Raw genomic sequence first — 14921 nt, 5'->3', positions numbered from 1 at the left:
CTTCCGTTTCTGCATCACCGATCGCCTGCCCCATTCCTGGAAAATGGAATTCGACTACCGATAGGATTAAAAAATGTCAAGATGTGTAGGATTTGACGATTCTTCGAGTTGTAATGGAATAGAGAAAATAACCTAAATATAATTTCATCGATTCACTAAACGTAGCTGAATGCTCGACCTTAGATGTATCGAACAATTGACACGTGTCTAATCTTAGGAAGTATGGAGTGAGCTCTCCGAGTAGCTAAAAATTTGTCAAATATACGATTTATAATCACATCTTAACAATCGTCGTGATTGTTAGAGAAAAAAAAAGTGCGGTGGAAACGAACAAGGACAAAGCTATGAAAACTCGAAAACTAATTTGTCAGAATTACGAAGGGTGATATATGGAAACCGACTGATGAAATGAGGCGAAAACGAGGCGAAATTTTAAATTGGATGCTCGTGATAATTTTTTTTTTTTTTTCTTTACCTATATATTTTATTTATAGACATAATGTATACATTTATACACGAAATAATTCGAATGATTTGATAAAATTGTTATACCTTGTCTTCTATCGTATTAAAGTGGTGATGAAAAAAATTTGATCGACGAAATTATTCAATACATAACATAAATTATTGCAGTAGAAAACGGGCATTCTGTTACAAGGGTGCTAGGAATTCAGTTGATTCATGTATGGTGCTTCGAATACCCGAATGCAGAAGGGCCGTAAATTCGCTTTTGAAAAGTTAAAACATGCGGCTGATCATACATGGTTAAAAAAAAAATCTCCCAGCATGTCCGCTAATATTTTCGGATTGATTTAACCATTCATCAACGTATAATTCGCTGAAAAGAAAAGTTCAAATTACAAAAATTAAATGTTGATACGACAATTTAAATGTTAAAATTTACAAAAATTTGTCTCATATTTACTAACAAAAATGTGACAAATAACGTAAATGGAAATTGGATCTGTTGAGGGATTATGTTTAGTTAAATTTTTCCAACAGCGTAACAACGAAGAATCCTTGCAGTATTATCGACACCTAAATGCGGCATCGATTTATGACGATCACGTATCCAATTGTTAGTAATCGCCGGATTAGAAGAAAGTGAAGAAAATTTCGTGCGTGTGTTTCTCTTCCTCGTACGCCTGCGGAGAGCCGAACAATCGATTGTTAAGTTTGCGCCGCGCTGCCAGGGACACTTACAAATTAGCCAATCAAGTTCTAATCCCCTACCGATTTCTCCCCCCCGCCCCCGCCCCCCACCCCATCCCTCCCACGTTCACCCCCAATCAGCCCGCATCCAGCGGCAAATACTTTAATCCGTTCATTAATCCAGGGAAGATAAAACTTTCCCCCAAGTAGTTACACAGCATCCCTTTTGTCGTCAGATTTAGTTCGACGCCGATCATCAGTTCTGAATTAGTCACGCGATCATCCCGCAGGATGAAACTATTTATTGTCTTTTATACGCGAAATGCCGCAGAAATTTTAAAGGAAATTTTGAATAAGTTAAATTACGAATGTAAAAGTTTAATTTCGCTGTATTATCGGAAAGATATTGGACAATTTCTACCTGGTCAAATATACAAATTTATTAACGTTTTTACTATTTTACGACAACAAACAAGGAACCCTTTTTAATTCATTAATTATTTTGACCAATTGGTATTGACTTGATTGGAAATTTTTTGGAACGATGACTTGTATGTTTCTTGAAATTGGATGTAAGAAATTTGAGAAATTTTGTAAAATTCGTTGATAAAATTTTATTCGATTCATTTTCAGGTTAATTATGAATCGAAAAAGTGAATCTTTGGTTTTATCTTCGGAAATATAGCAAAATTAATCATTGATAAGACTGTTATTAAAAAGGCACAATCTCCAACGTTGTTAAGGGAATATTTACACGAGTCGCACCAAATCACTGTGTAACTTCATCGTTAGAGATTAGCTACAGAGAAATAGAAATATCGATAACTGATCAAAGAGCAGAAGAAATAAAAAAAGCCGACGAAAAAAATGTGAAAATGAGCTGGCGTTTTTCTAAAAGTTGTAAAAAATTGTATCTTGACAGTGACAGATCGCTTACCTCAAACCGAATACATCTAATAGATAAATTTGGACGCTCGCGTGCGGCGACGTTCCACGATTTAAAAGTTTACCCGACTCCGCGTGCCGGTGGGGGGTTGATGGCTTAGAGAGGCTCGCGGATTTTCTGCCCGTTTTTACCGTCGCCGGCAGCCATACGTACCGCTTTGCAAACAACAATAAATATATTTCACGCCGGGTGAAGAGGGGGGATACAGAATGCGGGTGGATGTCGGGGGGCGAAAGCTCTACGCAAGCACGTACGAACATAGCTTAGCGTAATCTGATTGCATACCTCCCACCCTTCTCGAAACCCCGTATCGTCTGCAAACTACGGACACGAAGCCCACGATGGCCAAAACACGACGGCATTCTAGAGTCGAGAATCTGAGAAGACCTGATCGAAAATCATCTGATCGAGCTTAGCCTCTTCTTAGTGTGGCGATAATGAGATTTCCGTACCAATTTTGTAGCAGAAAAAAAACTTGATACATTTACCGTCTAATCTCGGTATCGCGAGATCTATTCTTCAACTCTCGGTTCTTAAGTTCGCTGAATTTGGTTCTGAAATCAGATTTTTTTAATTCAAAATAGCGGATCCAATATCGGGATTGTCAAATTAAATTCCGAATTGAATTTGAGCGCCTAAATGCGAGAAAATATCTAACATGATAAAAAATACTAAGGATACAAATTTTTGTCGAAATCTAACTACTCTTCGAATTTGCTCCCGCCATATTGGATCCGACATTTTCAATTTTGGAAAGCTGATTGCAGATTCGGATGCAGTGACGTCACAAACTATGATCAACCGAACAACAGTCACATCGATTTAGTAAACAGATTTTTTTTTTAAATGCCCACATATGTGTGACGGCACAAAAGTGGTACGACTTTTTTCCGCTCATATGTCTGAAGGGAATACGACTGACGGATAGTTATATTTTTTTTTTTTCATCCTTATGAGCTTTGAAATTTGAAAAATGGTCTTTGATTGATCAATTTTAACTCTACTCATTTTACTCGAAATGATATTGCTGACGAAATTTGCTACACATTGGATTGAGACACGTAATTTTATGTAATGATTCGTATTCGATCGATCGTACGCTCTATTCTTCGATAATATTATAAAAAATTTACTAAAATATACAGTATTCTGATGAAATTAGAATTTTCAGTTCCGATAATAACCGCAAGTTTGTGTAACCCAAGAAAACTTTTTTAGTTTCGATTTAAAAACTTCAAATAAAGATAGAACAAATGCCTTTCAGGTGTCTATTCATCAAATTTCAGAACCAGGATGTTGATCATTAATCAACAATCGTTGATTAACGTAAAAGCTTTTTAGTGGTTTGAGAAATTTGAACAGGTATTGTAATTTTCAGCAGAAATTTTAGTCCTAGTAACAGTAACACAAAAATATCAGAATACAAAAAATTAATTGCATAATAACTCGGCTAAACAAGACATCGATGAGACTTCTCTTTGATCAGTTAAAAGCTGGAAGTTCTGAGTTTTAAGGGTAGATTTTTGGAGCAACGAACTTCGGGTCGACGCGCTCAGAATGCAAATGTCTAATTACCGCGGTCGCAATGGGTTTCCACAAGCAAGTGTAATATGTGAAGTTTTTGCCATGGCTCACATGCGGTTTCGGGGAGCTTAAAACATCCCTTAAATTACACCCATTAGCAAGGGTTGAACGCCTAGCAAATGAGGATTTCACTGCCACTGTTACGTGAGATTTATTCCATGCGAAATATTCAGGCAGACCGGAGGGCCGCGTGGATTCCAGTGAAATTCCGTTTTCATTATACGATCGGTGAAAAGACATCCCGAGAAGAAAGGCGATCGCAAAATAAGACAAAACTGTGCACGCTGGATTTATGTGAATTTTAACGCGCGCGTGCAGAATAAAATAATTGGTTGTAGGAATTATTCAATCATTCGTTATCTGACACCTGAAAATTTTAAAGACATCTCGATGAACGTAAAAAGAACTTTCCAAAATAACTGATATAAATGAGAAATATTTTATTTTATTGATTTTTCGAAGTAATAAGAAATAATTCTATGAACATTCAAGTGCGCGGTAGTTTTATTTGTATTGGTTACATGATACTTAACGGCAATTTCGATAATTACAGGTAAGCGATCGGATACCAAAATTTCTACCCAATTGCTATTTTTAATACGCTGTCAGATGTGAATAGTCTCAAAATTTTAGACCTTCGGACGATGACTGTTTTCAAATAGAACATTTTTCCGTCAAATTTTTCCGTTCTTTTTCCTATTCTCTATGTAAAAAAAAAAAAAAATACTTTTCGAGGCTACTTCAAAGAAAACAAACATTGTTATAGATCCATCGAAACGTAGTGCGAAATTTTTCGTCAAGACTCGATACATCCGGAAAAAAAGCAAAAAAAATAAACGGAAATGGCAAAGATGCCCACAAGCAGTGATCAAAAGTGATAATTCTGCGTCGTTTTTCTAACATCGGTTAATCAATTTGCGTCTTATCTCGTCGCGACGCGTTTTTCGCGGGAATCGCGGGTCGCAGAACGATTTGTAAAATTTAAACAGTCCCTGGGGATGAAGCGAGTCGCAGGAGTAGGAAGGAGAACCGGGAACGGCGCGGCGGTTCCAGACAACCGTACAACGGCCGGGAGCGTCCTTCCTGGAGGATAAAACAAAACACAGGCGAGTATATTAATGCCTGGCTTAATGCGCTCCCGTCTAATTAATGGACCCGACTAACCTCCCCGGACGCGGTGTGTATATAAAGTAAAAGATAACAGCCAGGAGAAATTAAGACAAAAGCTAACGAAATATATAAGCGCAAACCCCGGTCCCGCGGTTTTCGCCCGCAATTGCGGTTCTCCCGGGGGTGAATTGATGCCCGAAACGACTTCCGGTTTCATCGCTATATCTAAGCACGTATCTCGGCTTGATCGGACGCTCTTCAAATCATTCTGTAAATACGGAACGTTCGTTATATTGTAAAAACCTCATATTTTTTCCGTCATTTGACGATTCGGTATAATCGAAAAAAATATTACGTGACTTTCTAGCCAAAGATTTTTTCACCACGGAGCATTTAATTCCTATTCGGGATAGAAAATACTGTTCAAATGTAACGACTGACAGAATTTTTGACCTCGGTAGAAAAAGTAACAGGAAAAAATTCGTCGTACGTACGTGTTATAAAATATTTTTGCGAAAAATTTGTAAACCACATTTTGAAAAAAGTTTTTCTCAATGATCAAATTTCTGCGTAATTTACTAATTAGATCCAAAATCTCAACACATAGTTATTTACTGTACGTCGTAAAAAAAAACACTGCCAAATTTAAACTGAATCGTGTAATTATTTTGCCCCGGATTTCATTACAAATTAGTCGAGTCATTACTTCGATATCAGATTCCGAGATAATTAACGATTTGTAAACAGCGTTTTATTTGTAATTATCAGCTAGATGGCTTCAGTTTAGTATCCGGTGATTCCCTTTGTTTTTTTTTTCACTTCTTCCTTGGACTTTTCGTTTCCAGCATTCAATGCAATACGAAAATAGGAAGGGACGCGACTTACAGATGTATAAAAAACATCCCATGTTCCGGGATATTCGACGAGCAAATTGAAGAGGAAAATTAAAACGGGCTGTAAGTTCGTTTTTGTCAAAAAAAAAAAGAAAAAAAAAATGATCTAGAAAACATTGGCCTTGACACCCACGTACTTACGAAAATAATTTTTTTTTAAAGCACTGACAGCCTGCTTAAATTCCCCTCTTGAATTATTAGACGAGTGGCTCCGCGAGAAATTCAAATTTCGAACTTTTACCACCGCGTACTATTTTTCAATCATAATATTATTAAAACGGTGATGAAGAATATTTTTTTTTCAAAATACGGGGAACAGTATAAACCTTCACAAACTTCCCAATTTGTTTAAATATTTAGTACAGTTATGGAGCTCAATGTAAACGAGACCAAAAAAGCTCAAGCTTCAATTCCGACACAAAAGTAGCTGACACCAAAGTGCGAACTTTCAAAACACAGACGAAAAATGCTGTGCTTTCAAAGAAAACACGTGTGGAGCATATTGGAATTATTCGAGAATCGAGACAAGGCTAATCGCGAAAGCTCGCTAGATTCATTTTTTCAACTTCGTCCGACGACGACGAGTTCGTTCAGCGTAACGCTTATATTACGGGGCGACTGTTAACCCCGGTTGAAATTTTCTAATAGATAACATCTGGGGGAGGAACCTTCGGAGGTGTGTATATAGAGGTGGCGAAGGCGGAGCTTTCGGATGGGAGAGACACTCCCGCGAAGTTACATCGCACCAGCTACGCTATATATGCACCAAGCTTTCAACGGTCGATGCGCAGAATATCAGGGGAAAAACGAAAATCACGACTATCCCTCCTCGCAGTTACTCCACGAATAGTTCTAACGATTTTCTAAGACGAAATTTCATTCCGTCGCGTTTTTTTTATTCCGTTCCGTAATTCATGCCGTAGTCCATGTTCGAGGGATTTCAATGTCAAGCAAGTGAAGTCATGAATCAACAAATTCCGATAGTCTCAACGTTAAGATTTTTTTGTGCATTACTTTGAACGTTAATGCAATTTTCACACCTCATGTTTGCAGAAATTCACTGCCTTGTATCACACATCTATTAACCGCGTTTTACCCTCCAATGTAATTGTTTTATTTTATCTAATCGTGCAATTCTCTGATGTTCAATAAATTCGTTACAAAATTATTAATTCGACTTCACGTGTAGTCGGTTTAATTATACATATATTATACTTTTTTTAACGAACCCTTTAGTCGAGTCACTTTATAAACTCTTTTCCTTGGCACAGTGGAATAAAATTATTTCATACAGTTAATAAAAATCGTTATAAATCTGAAAACCAAATTACCTTCGACACGTTAGAAGTGATTCAGAATTTCTTCAGGTAAAATAAAGTGTTTCCAGACAAAAACTGGCATGCTAAAAAAACATCTTTCTGATTACATTTGAAAAAAAAAAAACAAATTTGTAGCATAAGTTTTCGGTTGTAAAAAAAGATCTGAAATTTCTTCTACGTCGTATATTGACAAAAATAAATAAAGAACCTAATAATAATTACCGACCTCCCGAGCTAATCTCAGTTGAATATCGATCCTCCCCTGAGCGTTAATCAGAGCGTGGCTATAGTCCAAGTTTAATGGGTAAACAAATGAAAATCGGTGAATCGAAGCATTGTACCGAAGGGGGAAAAGCCAGTTCTAGTTTCATGCCCTTGACAAGGTTAACCGAAACATTAGCTCGAGTGAGCTTGGCCCCGGTTACTGCCAGGGATGCCACGTGACCCGGCTCGAACGAGTACGTCAGGTAGGTGATTGAATCATCCACGGATTCTGCTTCTCAAAGCAGCGATAATTCGATTACTTACCCGTGCCTCTGTTAATCATCGACTGATGTAACTGAACCGTCAAATACTACGCATCTCTCTCTCTACCTCCCTACCCCTCTCTCTCTCTCCCTCTCTCTCCCTCTCGACTCTCACCCCACCGTTTTATAAGTATTCGCGAAACGTTAGCCTCGCTTCGCTTCGGGCCAATTTTATTTACAACAGAACCCAACGAAAGCTGTTCCGATCGTGACTTCAACTTCGCGAAATTATGGAAGGCCTTATTTCTAGCGGATTTCGTAAAAAAGATGCTTTTTGTAAAGTTCAGTATTTGGTCTTTTGATTCTTTCTGTTTTGAATGCCCTGAAAGAATTATCGAACATGGCGCATATCGATTCCAACACTGTGAGATTAGTCTTGGCCCCAAGGATGAAAGTTGACTGTTGAGTTTAGTGCGAACTCTAGTCAGTGAAATCTTTTGGAATACCATGAAATTTTTATAGATCGAAATAATCAACGAACTACTCACTCGTTGTCAGAGGAAAAGCAAAACAATCTTCGTATAACAATTTTATTTCCACACTTCCAGCGTTTCAATTAAAACTGTCACGATCCCGTCGATTTCTCCATCAATATAGTTTAAAATTGTCCATCAAACTCTACGAAAATACGCCGCACAGCATTAGATTCTCATAAAAATGATCGAAATTTTATAATTTTGAACATTCTTCAAATTAAAATTTTTTTTCTCAAATTGTCGATGTCTTGACCTTGTGTTAATCGAATTTGAAGGTATGTTATTTCGTTCCCGTTCGCCATAACTGGCTCGAATATCATCACTGGATATTTTTTTAAACGGTGTCTTCTCTCTTCCCATCGTTCGATACGGTCCAATTCATCTTTAACAAACCGCAAATATGTACCCTGGCATTCCTCGACAGAGAACCTCCCCCGGCACCCTGCCCTCCGTTCCGGTAGCTGGTTCTCTCTCTATCTTTCTCTCTCTCGCCCCTTGTTCTCCCGAGTCGAAGGGCCCAACAAGCAGCCGTAATAGCCCTGGGGTGATGGTCGGGCGAGTGAGGTTGGCTGCCTGGCAGATTACGCCCGGGTACGCCGGAGATGATAATCTTGATTGACTCGATTAATTTCGGCTTGAACCAAGTTTTGGGAATTTGCGTCTCCGGTGTTTACGCCGAGCGACAGGTAGGTAAAATCGGCGATCCACCCTCTCGCCCAAATTCTCAGGGAAAAAGAGAGCCGACGAGCGAAGGTGCGTGTCGCGCGCCTCGATAATCACGTCGGCTCTTTTTGCGCTCGATGAAAAAGACGCCGGGAAAATCGATGTAACGCGTGTCCTGCGGAAAGGGGAGATACGCGAGTTGTAAAGTCACGTTTTCGTAGAATTCCTGCGGAATTGTCGGTTTCCCGTGGTATTGGGGGTTGAAGCGGCGGGTTTGGGTCGGAGTCGGTTCAACTTTCCCAAATTTCAGCCTGACCGACAAAGCTTTGTGTCGTAACCGCAAGAATTTGAATATACATACAATTCTTCCGACTCCTGGTCCACCGATCTATGTACTCGTGACGACCTCAAAACTAGAATCTCAAATCACGTGGAAACGTCAGGGTACCTTTACCCTCTTGCGGATCGATAGCACTGATTTTCGAGATACTAGGCAGAGCTGTAACTTGGTTCCAAGCCTGTTTTTGAGTCGGAATTGGGAATCGACAAATGGTGGAAAAGTAGGTACGGAAACTTGGTAAGATGAGAAGTGACAAGTGAACGGACTTGTAACCACCATCCCAGTGAACGAAAAGACGGTTAATCGAGGACGCGATGACAGACGTTTGGTAGTGGACGACTGGAATTTACTTCAAAGCAGCCGAGCAGCCCGGAGAAGATATTAGTATCCGTGGTGGAAGGTGGAAGGTTGGGGGACTCGCACTGTCCAAGCGGTTAGGACATATTGAAACCACATAAACTTTGCTCATAACTGCTGAGGGGAATGAGCGGAGTTTTAGCAGCCTGCAAACATCGCGTGTCCCGGCGTCCTGGACACTTGGATTTGAAAGGGCGGATGGAGGCTTACAGCCGGTGGATGGTGACTGGGGAACGATAAGGAGCGATATCCGATGGCTGAGGAGGATCGCTCTCCAAATTCGGGCCCGTGCAGGATGAATTATGTAAAAGCCAGGCACATCCGGTGCCTGACAAACTGCAGTTGTTTTCAAATATCTGGCGGAATGGTGGGCGAGGATAAACACGACGTCGAGGTCTGGTGAGGAGGGCGGGGGTCAAACTAATTCGATTCTAAACTCTGACCGCACCGAGCTGCGCACCCCCGACTCGGACACAGATGGCTGTAACCGCGGTTAAATTCTCAAGCCTTAACTCTAATTACTCATAGACAACCCGACGCGGGATTCGCGTAACAGCTGTTTCTGAAACTTGTTAAATGCCCCGAAAGGGATCATCTGGTCAAACGTGAGCACGATAGTTTGATTTCCTTCACGACTATTCCCTCTACCTCTAACTTCGGAACTAGTTATAACCTATTCGTTATACCGGTTCGGTTAGGATCGAATCTTCACGCGAAACGAGAGCTTCCGACTTTCTGTCCAAACGTCAACAGTGGAATACGTTGCCTTCAGATCCGCGGAGTCTCTCAAATTCTGTCCCGAACTCCTGGCAGTTGGCCCCGAATGTCTGTGGCGACTTTACAGCGGGTCAGAAAGTTTGGAAGAATGAAAACAATGCTCCGCAACTGTCATTCCGCAGACCGTAGAGTCTGGACTTATCGGATCTGCGAAAGATGAAAATGTCTCTTCTTGTTATCAGACTTTTATCAAGAGTGCTTTTCGCTTTTATGATTCCAGAATACTTGACTTGGGCGAAAATGACGATGGACGTGAGCAAGACGGAACCGACCAAGAATGGGACAACCCAAAAAGAGTGCGCTGGGTGCGGAAAGAGCATAACCGAAAGGCAAGTCCGCGTCTTTGTCGGAATCGTGAAATTGGCACGATGAGCCGGTCTAGTGCGAATTTCGGTAATCTACCACAGAACGATTAATACTCCCGCAGGTATCTTCTGAACGCCCTGGATATGTACTGGCACGAGGATTGCCTGAAATGCGGATGCTGTGACTGCAGGCTTGGAGAAGTTGGCTCGACGCTCTACACGAAAGCTAATTTGATACTCTGCAAAAGAGATTATCTCAGGTAAGTCAGCTTAGAGTATAAAACGGAAAACAAGACAGGCTTTAGCTGCACTTTGATGAGTTCTTCAATTCGGATTATACATTATATATGCTGTGATGGAAAAAGGAGTAAATCAGTCCAACTCCTCAAGTTTTCAACCACTCAAAAAACGGGATGAAAAGTAATATCACTCCCGACTCAACCGTAATGTCAACTTTTTCGACATGAAAAGTGGAACGAAAGTAGCATATTATTCCCTCTCACCGCGTTTGCGGGTAATAATCTTCTTTATTCCCTTGTTGCATAATGTATTATTTCTTTCGTCGAAAACTACAAGGCAACAAGTCGACTTGATCCTCTTTTCCATGCCAGTCAACTCAGTCCAATTTCTAACGGAGCCGGCCAACAGGGATTGCAGTTAAAATCGTTGTAAAAAATTGCGAGACGAATGGACTTGCATTGTGCGAGAGTTTGATATGTGATGGCGAAGAGCAAACGAAAGTTTACAAAACAGCCTTGGGTCAACGGCGTGCCACAAATCGAATATTCCAGATGAATTTCCCTTATTGAATATATCTACAACCCGAATAAACACGCGTTGAACAAACAAGCCGCGTTGAGATTACCGGCTCCCGAGGGAGCGCACAGGTGCCTGGTTGCCTGGCGGCGGCTTCGCGTTGCGAGTTATTGAAACTATTGTCCTTATTAATGGTCAAATATTTGAGAATGATATTACCAGGCCTTTTATTGGATATCGGTATTGGTTATCCGCCGTTTCCGAAACCGAGATCCACAGCTTTTATTTTTCTCACGAGCGATATTTTCTTAACGCGAAAATCGTGTCTGCTGCACTTGCACTGCAAAATCTAGTAAGGACTTTCATATCTGCGCCTCAGATACGTCGCGCAAAATTTTTCGTATTTAACCATGAACGCTATTTTGGCACTGGGAAGATCGATCGGTTGCTTTATCGATAAAAAAACAATGCGATTCCTATTTAAATTATATCGTATTCCCGAAAAATTCAAGGGAAGTAAAGATCCTCATTCATTCAAAATCTTACGACGAAAAAGGAAGACGAGTAACTGAGAAAACTCCAGTCAAAATCTGCTTGGTGATATTCAAAAATGTCTGACTTTATACCTGAACTTTTTGTGACCCGTGACTCAGCGTCAAAATGTTTATTTATCCACCTGAATTTTCAGGCTCTTTGGAAATACCGGCTACTGTGCAGCGTGCAGCAAAGTGATACCAGCATTTGAGATGGTGATGAGAGCAAGAGCGAACGTTTATCACTTGGAGTGTTTCGCTTGTCAGCAGTGCAATCACCGGTAAGCCAATTAATCGCAGATATTTCCGCACGCAATGTTATGGCGTGACCAGCATGTTTGTAATAGGCGCGCAGATAGGCAAAAAATCGTTGCTTCTTATTAACCTTACCACGAGTTTATCGCAAATTTAGCATTTGTCAAATTACTGTTCAATTTAAATCACTTGAAAATGGCTAAAAATCTATTAGATTCGTTCGATTTGACTCTATAATGGCTCATTTTATTCGGAACATTATTTGTTATCGTTAAATATTCAATTTTACAATATTTCACCGGTATTGATTGTGACTAAAAAATGGAAATACTAAATTGACTACTGCATAAAAATCGGTTTCAGTGACTGGATGAAATCGAGGAAAATCTACCGGATTTCGATAGATTTTCGAGCGATTTCAAACGAAGCATCGTTTTCAATCTTTTGTTTACAATTCCAGTATCCTCTATTTCCGCAACAAGAGAATTATAGAATTAACCAAAATGAGAAACAGTGAAAATAAATCATTGAAACGAGGTGGAAAATCGGCGAGTATGTCTCGCGTGACGAACACGTTTTGAAACGCGGCGAGACGCGCGTCTTTGTTGATAACAATTCGTTCGGTAATTAAATCTTCACACCCGATGACGCACGTCTCATTCGGATATTCCTGAAGGCAGCTCATCCGTATAACAATTTAATTTATCCACCCCACCATTCCTCCGTCCCCCTCCATCTCTGTCTCTCTCCAAAACTCTAACTTTACAACACTTCGCTTACTTATTCACAACAACTGAGTTAAGCTGCAAACTCCGTCGAGCTGGCTCAACTCGACTCTGCAGTCCTCGCGGGTCCAAACAGCTAGAAAACTCCCCAGCTGGTGAATATAATTCACGGTGAGAAAATTATCTCATCGTTTATTATCGCCGTCATGGGGACTCGACTGTTTTTATCTCGACGACGAAACAGAGTCTGAGATTTTCGGTTAGATTGAAACACCGATCGAAACAAACATTACGTGCCGCGAACTTGGTGAAGAATTTTTACAGGAGGACTGTGCCAAAAAAATCGAGTTGCCGAATTTGAAGCTGTTCGTTCAATGTGTTATAGAAGACAAAGAATAAAAGTGATACCCAAAGTTTCATCGACATCGGTTGATATTTAGGGCTCGCGGAACTCAAAAAGATGTGTTTTTTTTTTAATGATTTATGCCATTTTTTACATAAAGATTTGTTTCTTCGCTTTACCACATCATTAGTACAATTTTTTATTAAAATTTAGTGAAATACATATAATATTTAATATTTCAAAGCCTGCAAAGTGATATTGATCAAGTATTAGGATAGTTAAATGCATTTTCTAAAGGGTTGATTTCCATTTATTCAAAAACACGTTACGTATTTTCATTAATCGACCGTATCCTACGGCAAGTTGTAATTTTAGAATAATGTACAAGCTGGATATCACAGACTCAAATTTTTCGAGTCAATTTATTCCACTAAACGTCAAATTTTACAATCACGAGGCAGAGAAAAAATCTAAATCTAAAAAAAAAAACTCATCCTAAAATGGAGATAGATAATAATTGACAACTGAAGGGAACTGCTCGAAGCATACACGGAGAATGGCGAAGACAGAGAGAGAGGATAAGGGTGGTAAGGAGAAGGGTGAAAGTAAAATGCAAATTATTTTGTCTAATACCTTGATTAAATCACGATATTCTAAGGGGAACGCTTTGAAACAATTCGAGGGGATGGCTTGCGAAACTTGCAACCTGGTAAAGGCCGCGCAGTAATCTCATGCCTACGCATACACACCCCTTTCACAGAATAATATCAGAGGTACACGATCCTCGAGTAGCGTTCAATATTGAGATGAGATTGCCCAAGTTTGCCGAAGGAGAGGAGACGAAGATGTTTGCTATTGGATATGGAAAAAAAATTTATACTTGTACGAAACGGACAAATTGTCGCGAGCTGATAAGTCGACCGTCATCGGTACGATGGAAATTCACGGATCTCGAAAATTTGCCAATTCGTATAATTGGCTTTCGAAAATTCGAAAATTTAACCACAATTCGCGTGGAAATATTCCGTGGTAGACTTTGCAACTCGACAAGTATCCCCGCGACATTTTTATCACGTTTACACGCGTTGTGCAGAATATGATTGTACGGTGTGTAAAATTGTGAAATACATTCACGCGAGAATATAATTCCACAGTACCGCCTCGTGGTGGCATAAATGATCACCGATAATCTAGAATTTTATCATCTACCGCTGTAACGGAAAATTGGAATTATCGTTTCAATGCAATTTCGGTCTGCCTGATATCTCATTCGTATTCATCGCATCGCGTCGTTAAACGGTATGTATTATTTAATTAGTTGCGAGAAGTAATTATGGTTAGCAAAATTACTATGTCATCGTTATAGAAACAGTCCGGTCAGTAACAAGAAATGTATCCCAGATCGATCTCTCCTATTTAGTTTCTTTTGTAATACGTTATGGTAGACTAAAAACTAAGCAACAGGTATTTTTTTTACATCTGCCATTAAATACTTCAAGGGGGTGAAACCACCCTCCAAAGTAAAGCATGTCAAGGGGCGATATAATGGTTTTTTTCTTTTTTACTGAGAAAATGACATTTTTCATATCTCGTTATGAGAAAACTTTTCTAGTTGGATTGGTTAAAAATATTACGTTCTTGTGGGTGAAACTGCCAAATCGCCCCTCGAAATGAATTACTTGGAAGGATGGTTTCACCCCCTCAAAGCGTTTAATGGCAGATAAAAGAAATACATGTCGCTTAGATTTTAGTCTACAATAACGTATTACAAAAGAAATAAAATTCGAGATATCGACCTGGTACACCATTCTATAATTTCAAACAATTCGCATAATCTACGTCGAATGGTTTCAGAATATA

General features: G+C 39.7%; 1 protein-coding gene across 2 annotated transcripts in view; it reads left to right on the top strand.

The window, feature by feature from the left end:
* LOC107216937 (LIM domain only protein 3-like) overlaps window positions 1–14921 on the top strand; it is a 108815-nt gene that overhangs the window by 56742 nt on the left and 37152 nt on the right. For both annotated transcript variants that reach the window (XM_046742770.1, XM_046742769.1), the window contains exons 2-4: window positions 10365–10473; window positions 10572–10709; window positions 11894–12019. In XM_046742770.1, the coding sequence (XP_046598726.1) occupies window positions 10385–10473; window positions 10572–10709; window positions 11894–12019 (353 nt within the window). In that variant the 5' untranslated portion in view covers window positions 10365–10384. The remainder of the gene's footprint in view (window positions 1–10364; window positions 10474–10571; window positions 10710–11893; window positions 12020–14921) is intronic.

The sequence above is a fragment of the Neodiprion lecontei genome, chromosome 6 (genome assembly GCF_021901455.1).
Source record: "Neodiprion lecontei isolate iyNeoLeco1 chromosome 6, iyNeoLeco1.1, whole genome shotgun sequence".
In the NCBI taxonomy this organism is placed as follows: domain Eukaryota; kingdom Metazoa; phylum Arthropoda; class Insecta; order Hymenoptera; family Diprionidae; genus Neodiprion; species Neodiprion lecontei.
Note: the sequence above shows the minus strand (reverse complement) of the source record. Positions and strands in the feature narration are given on the sequence as shown.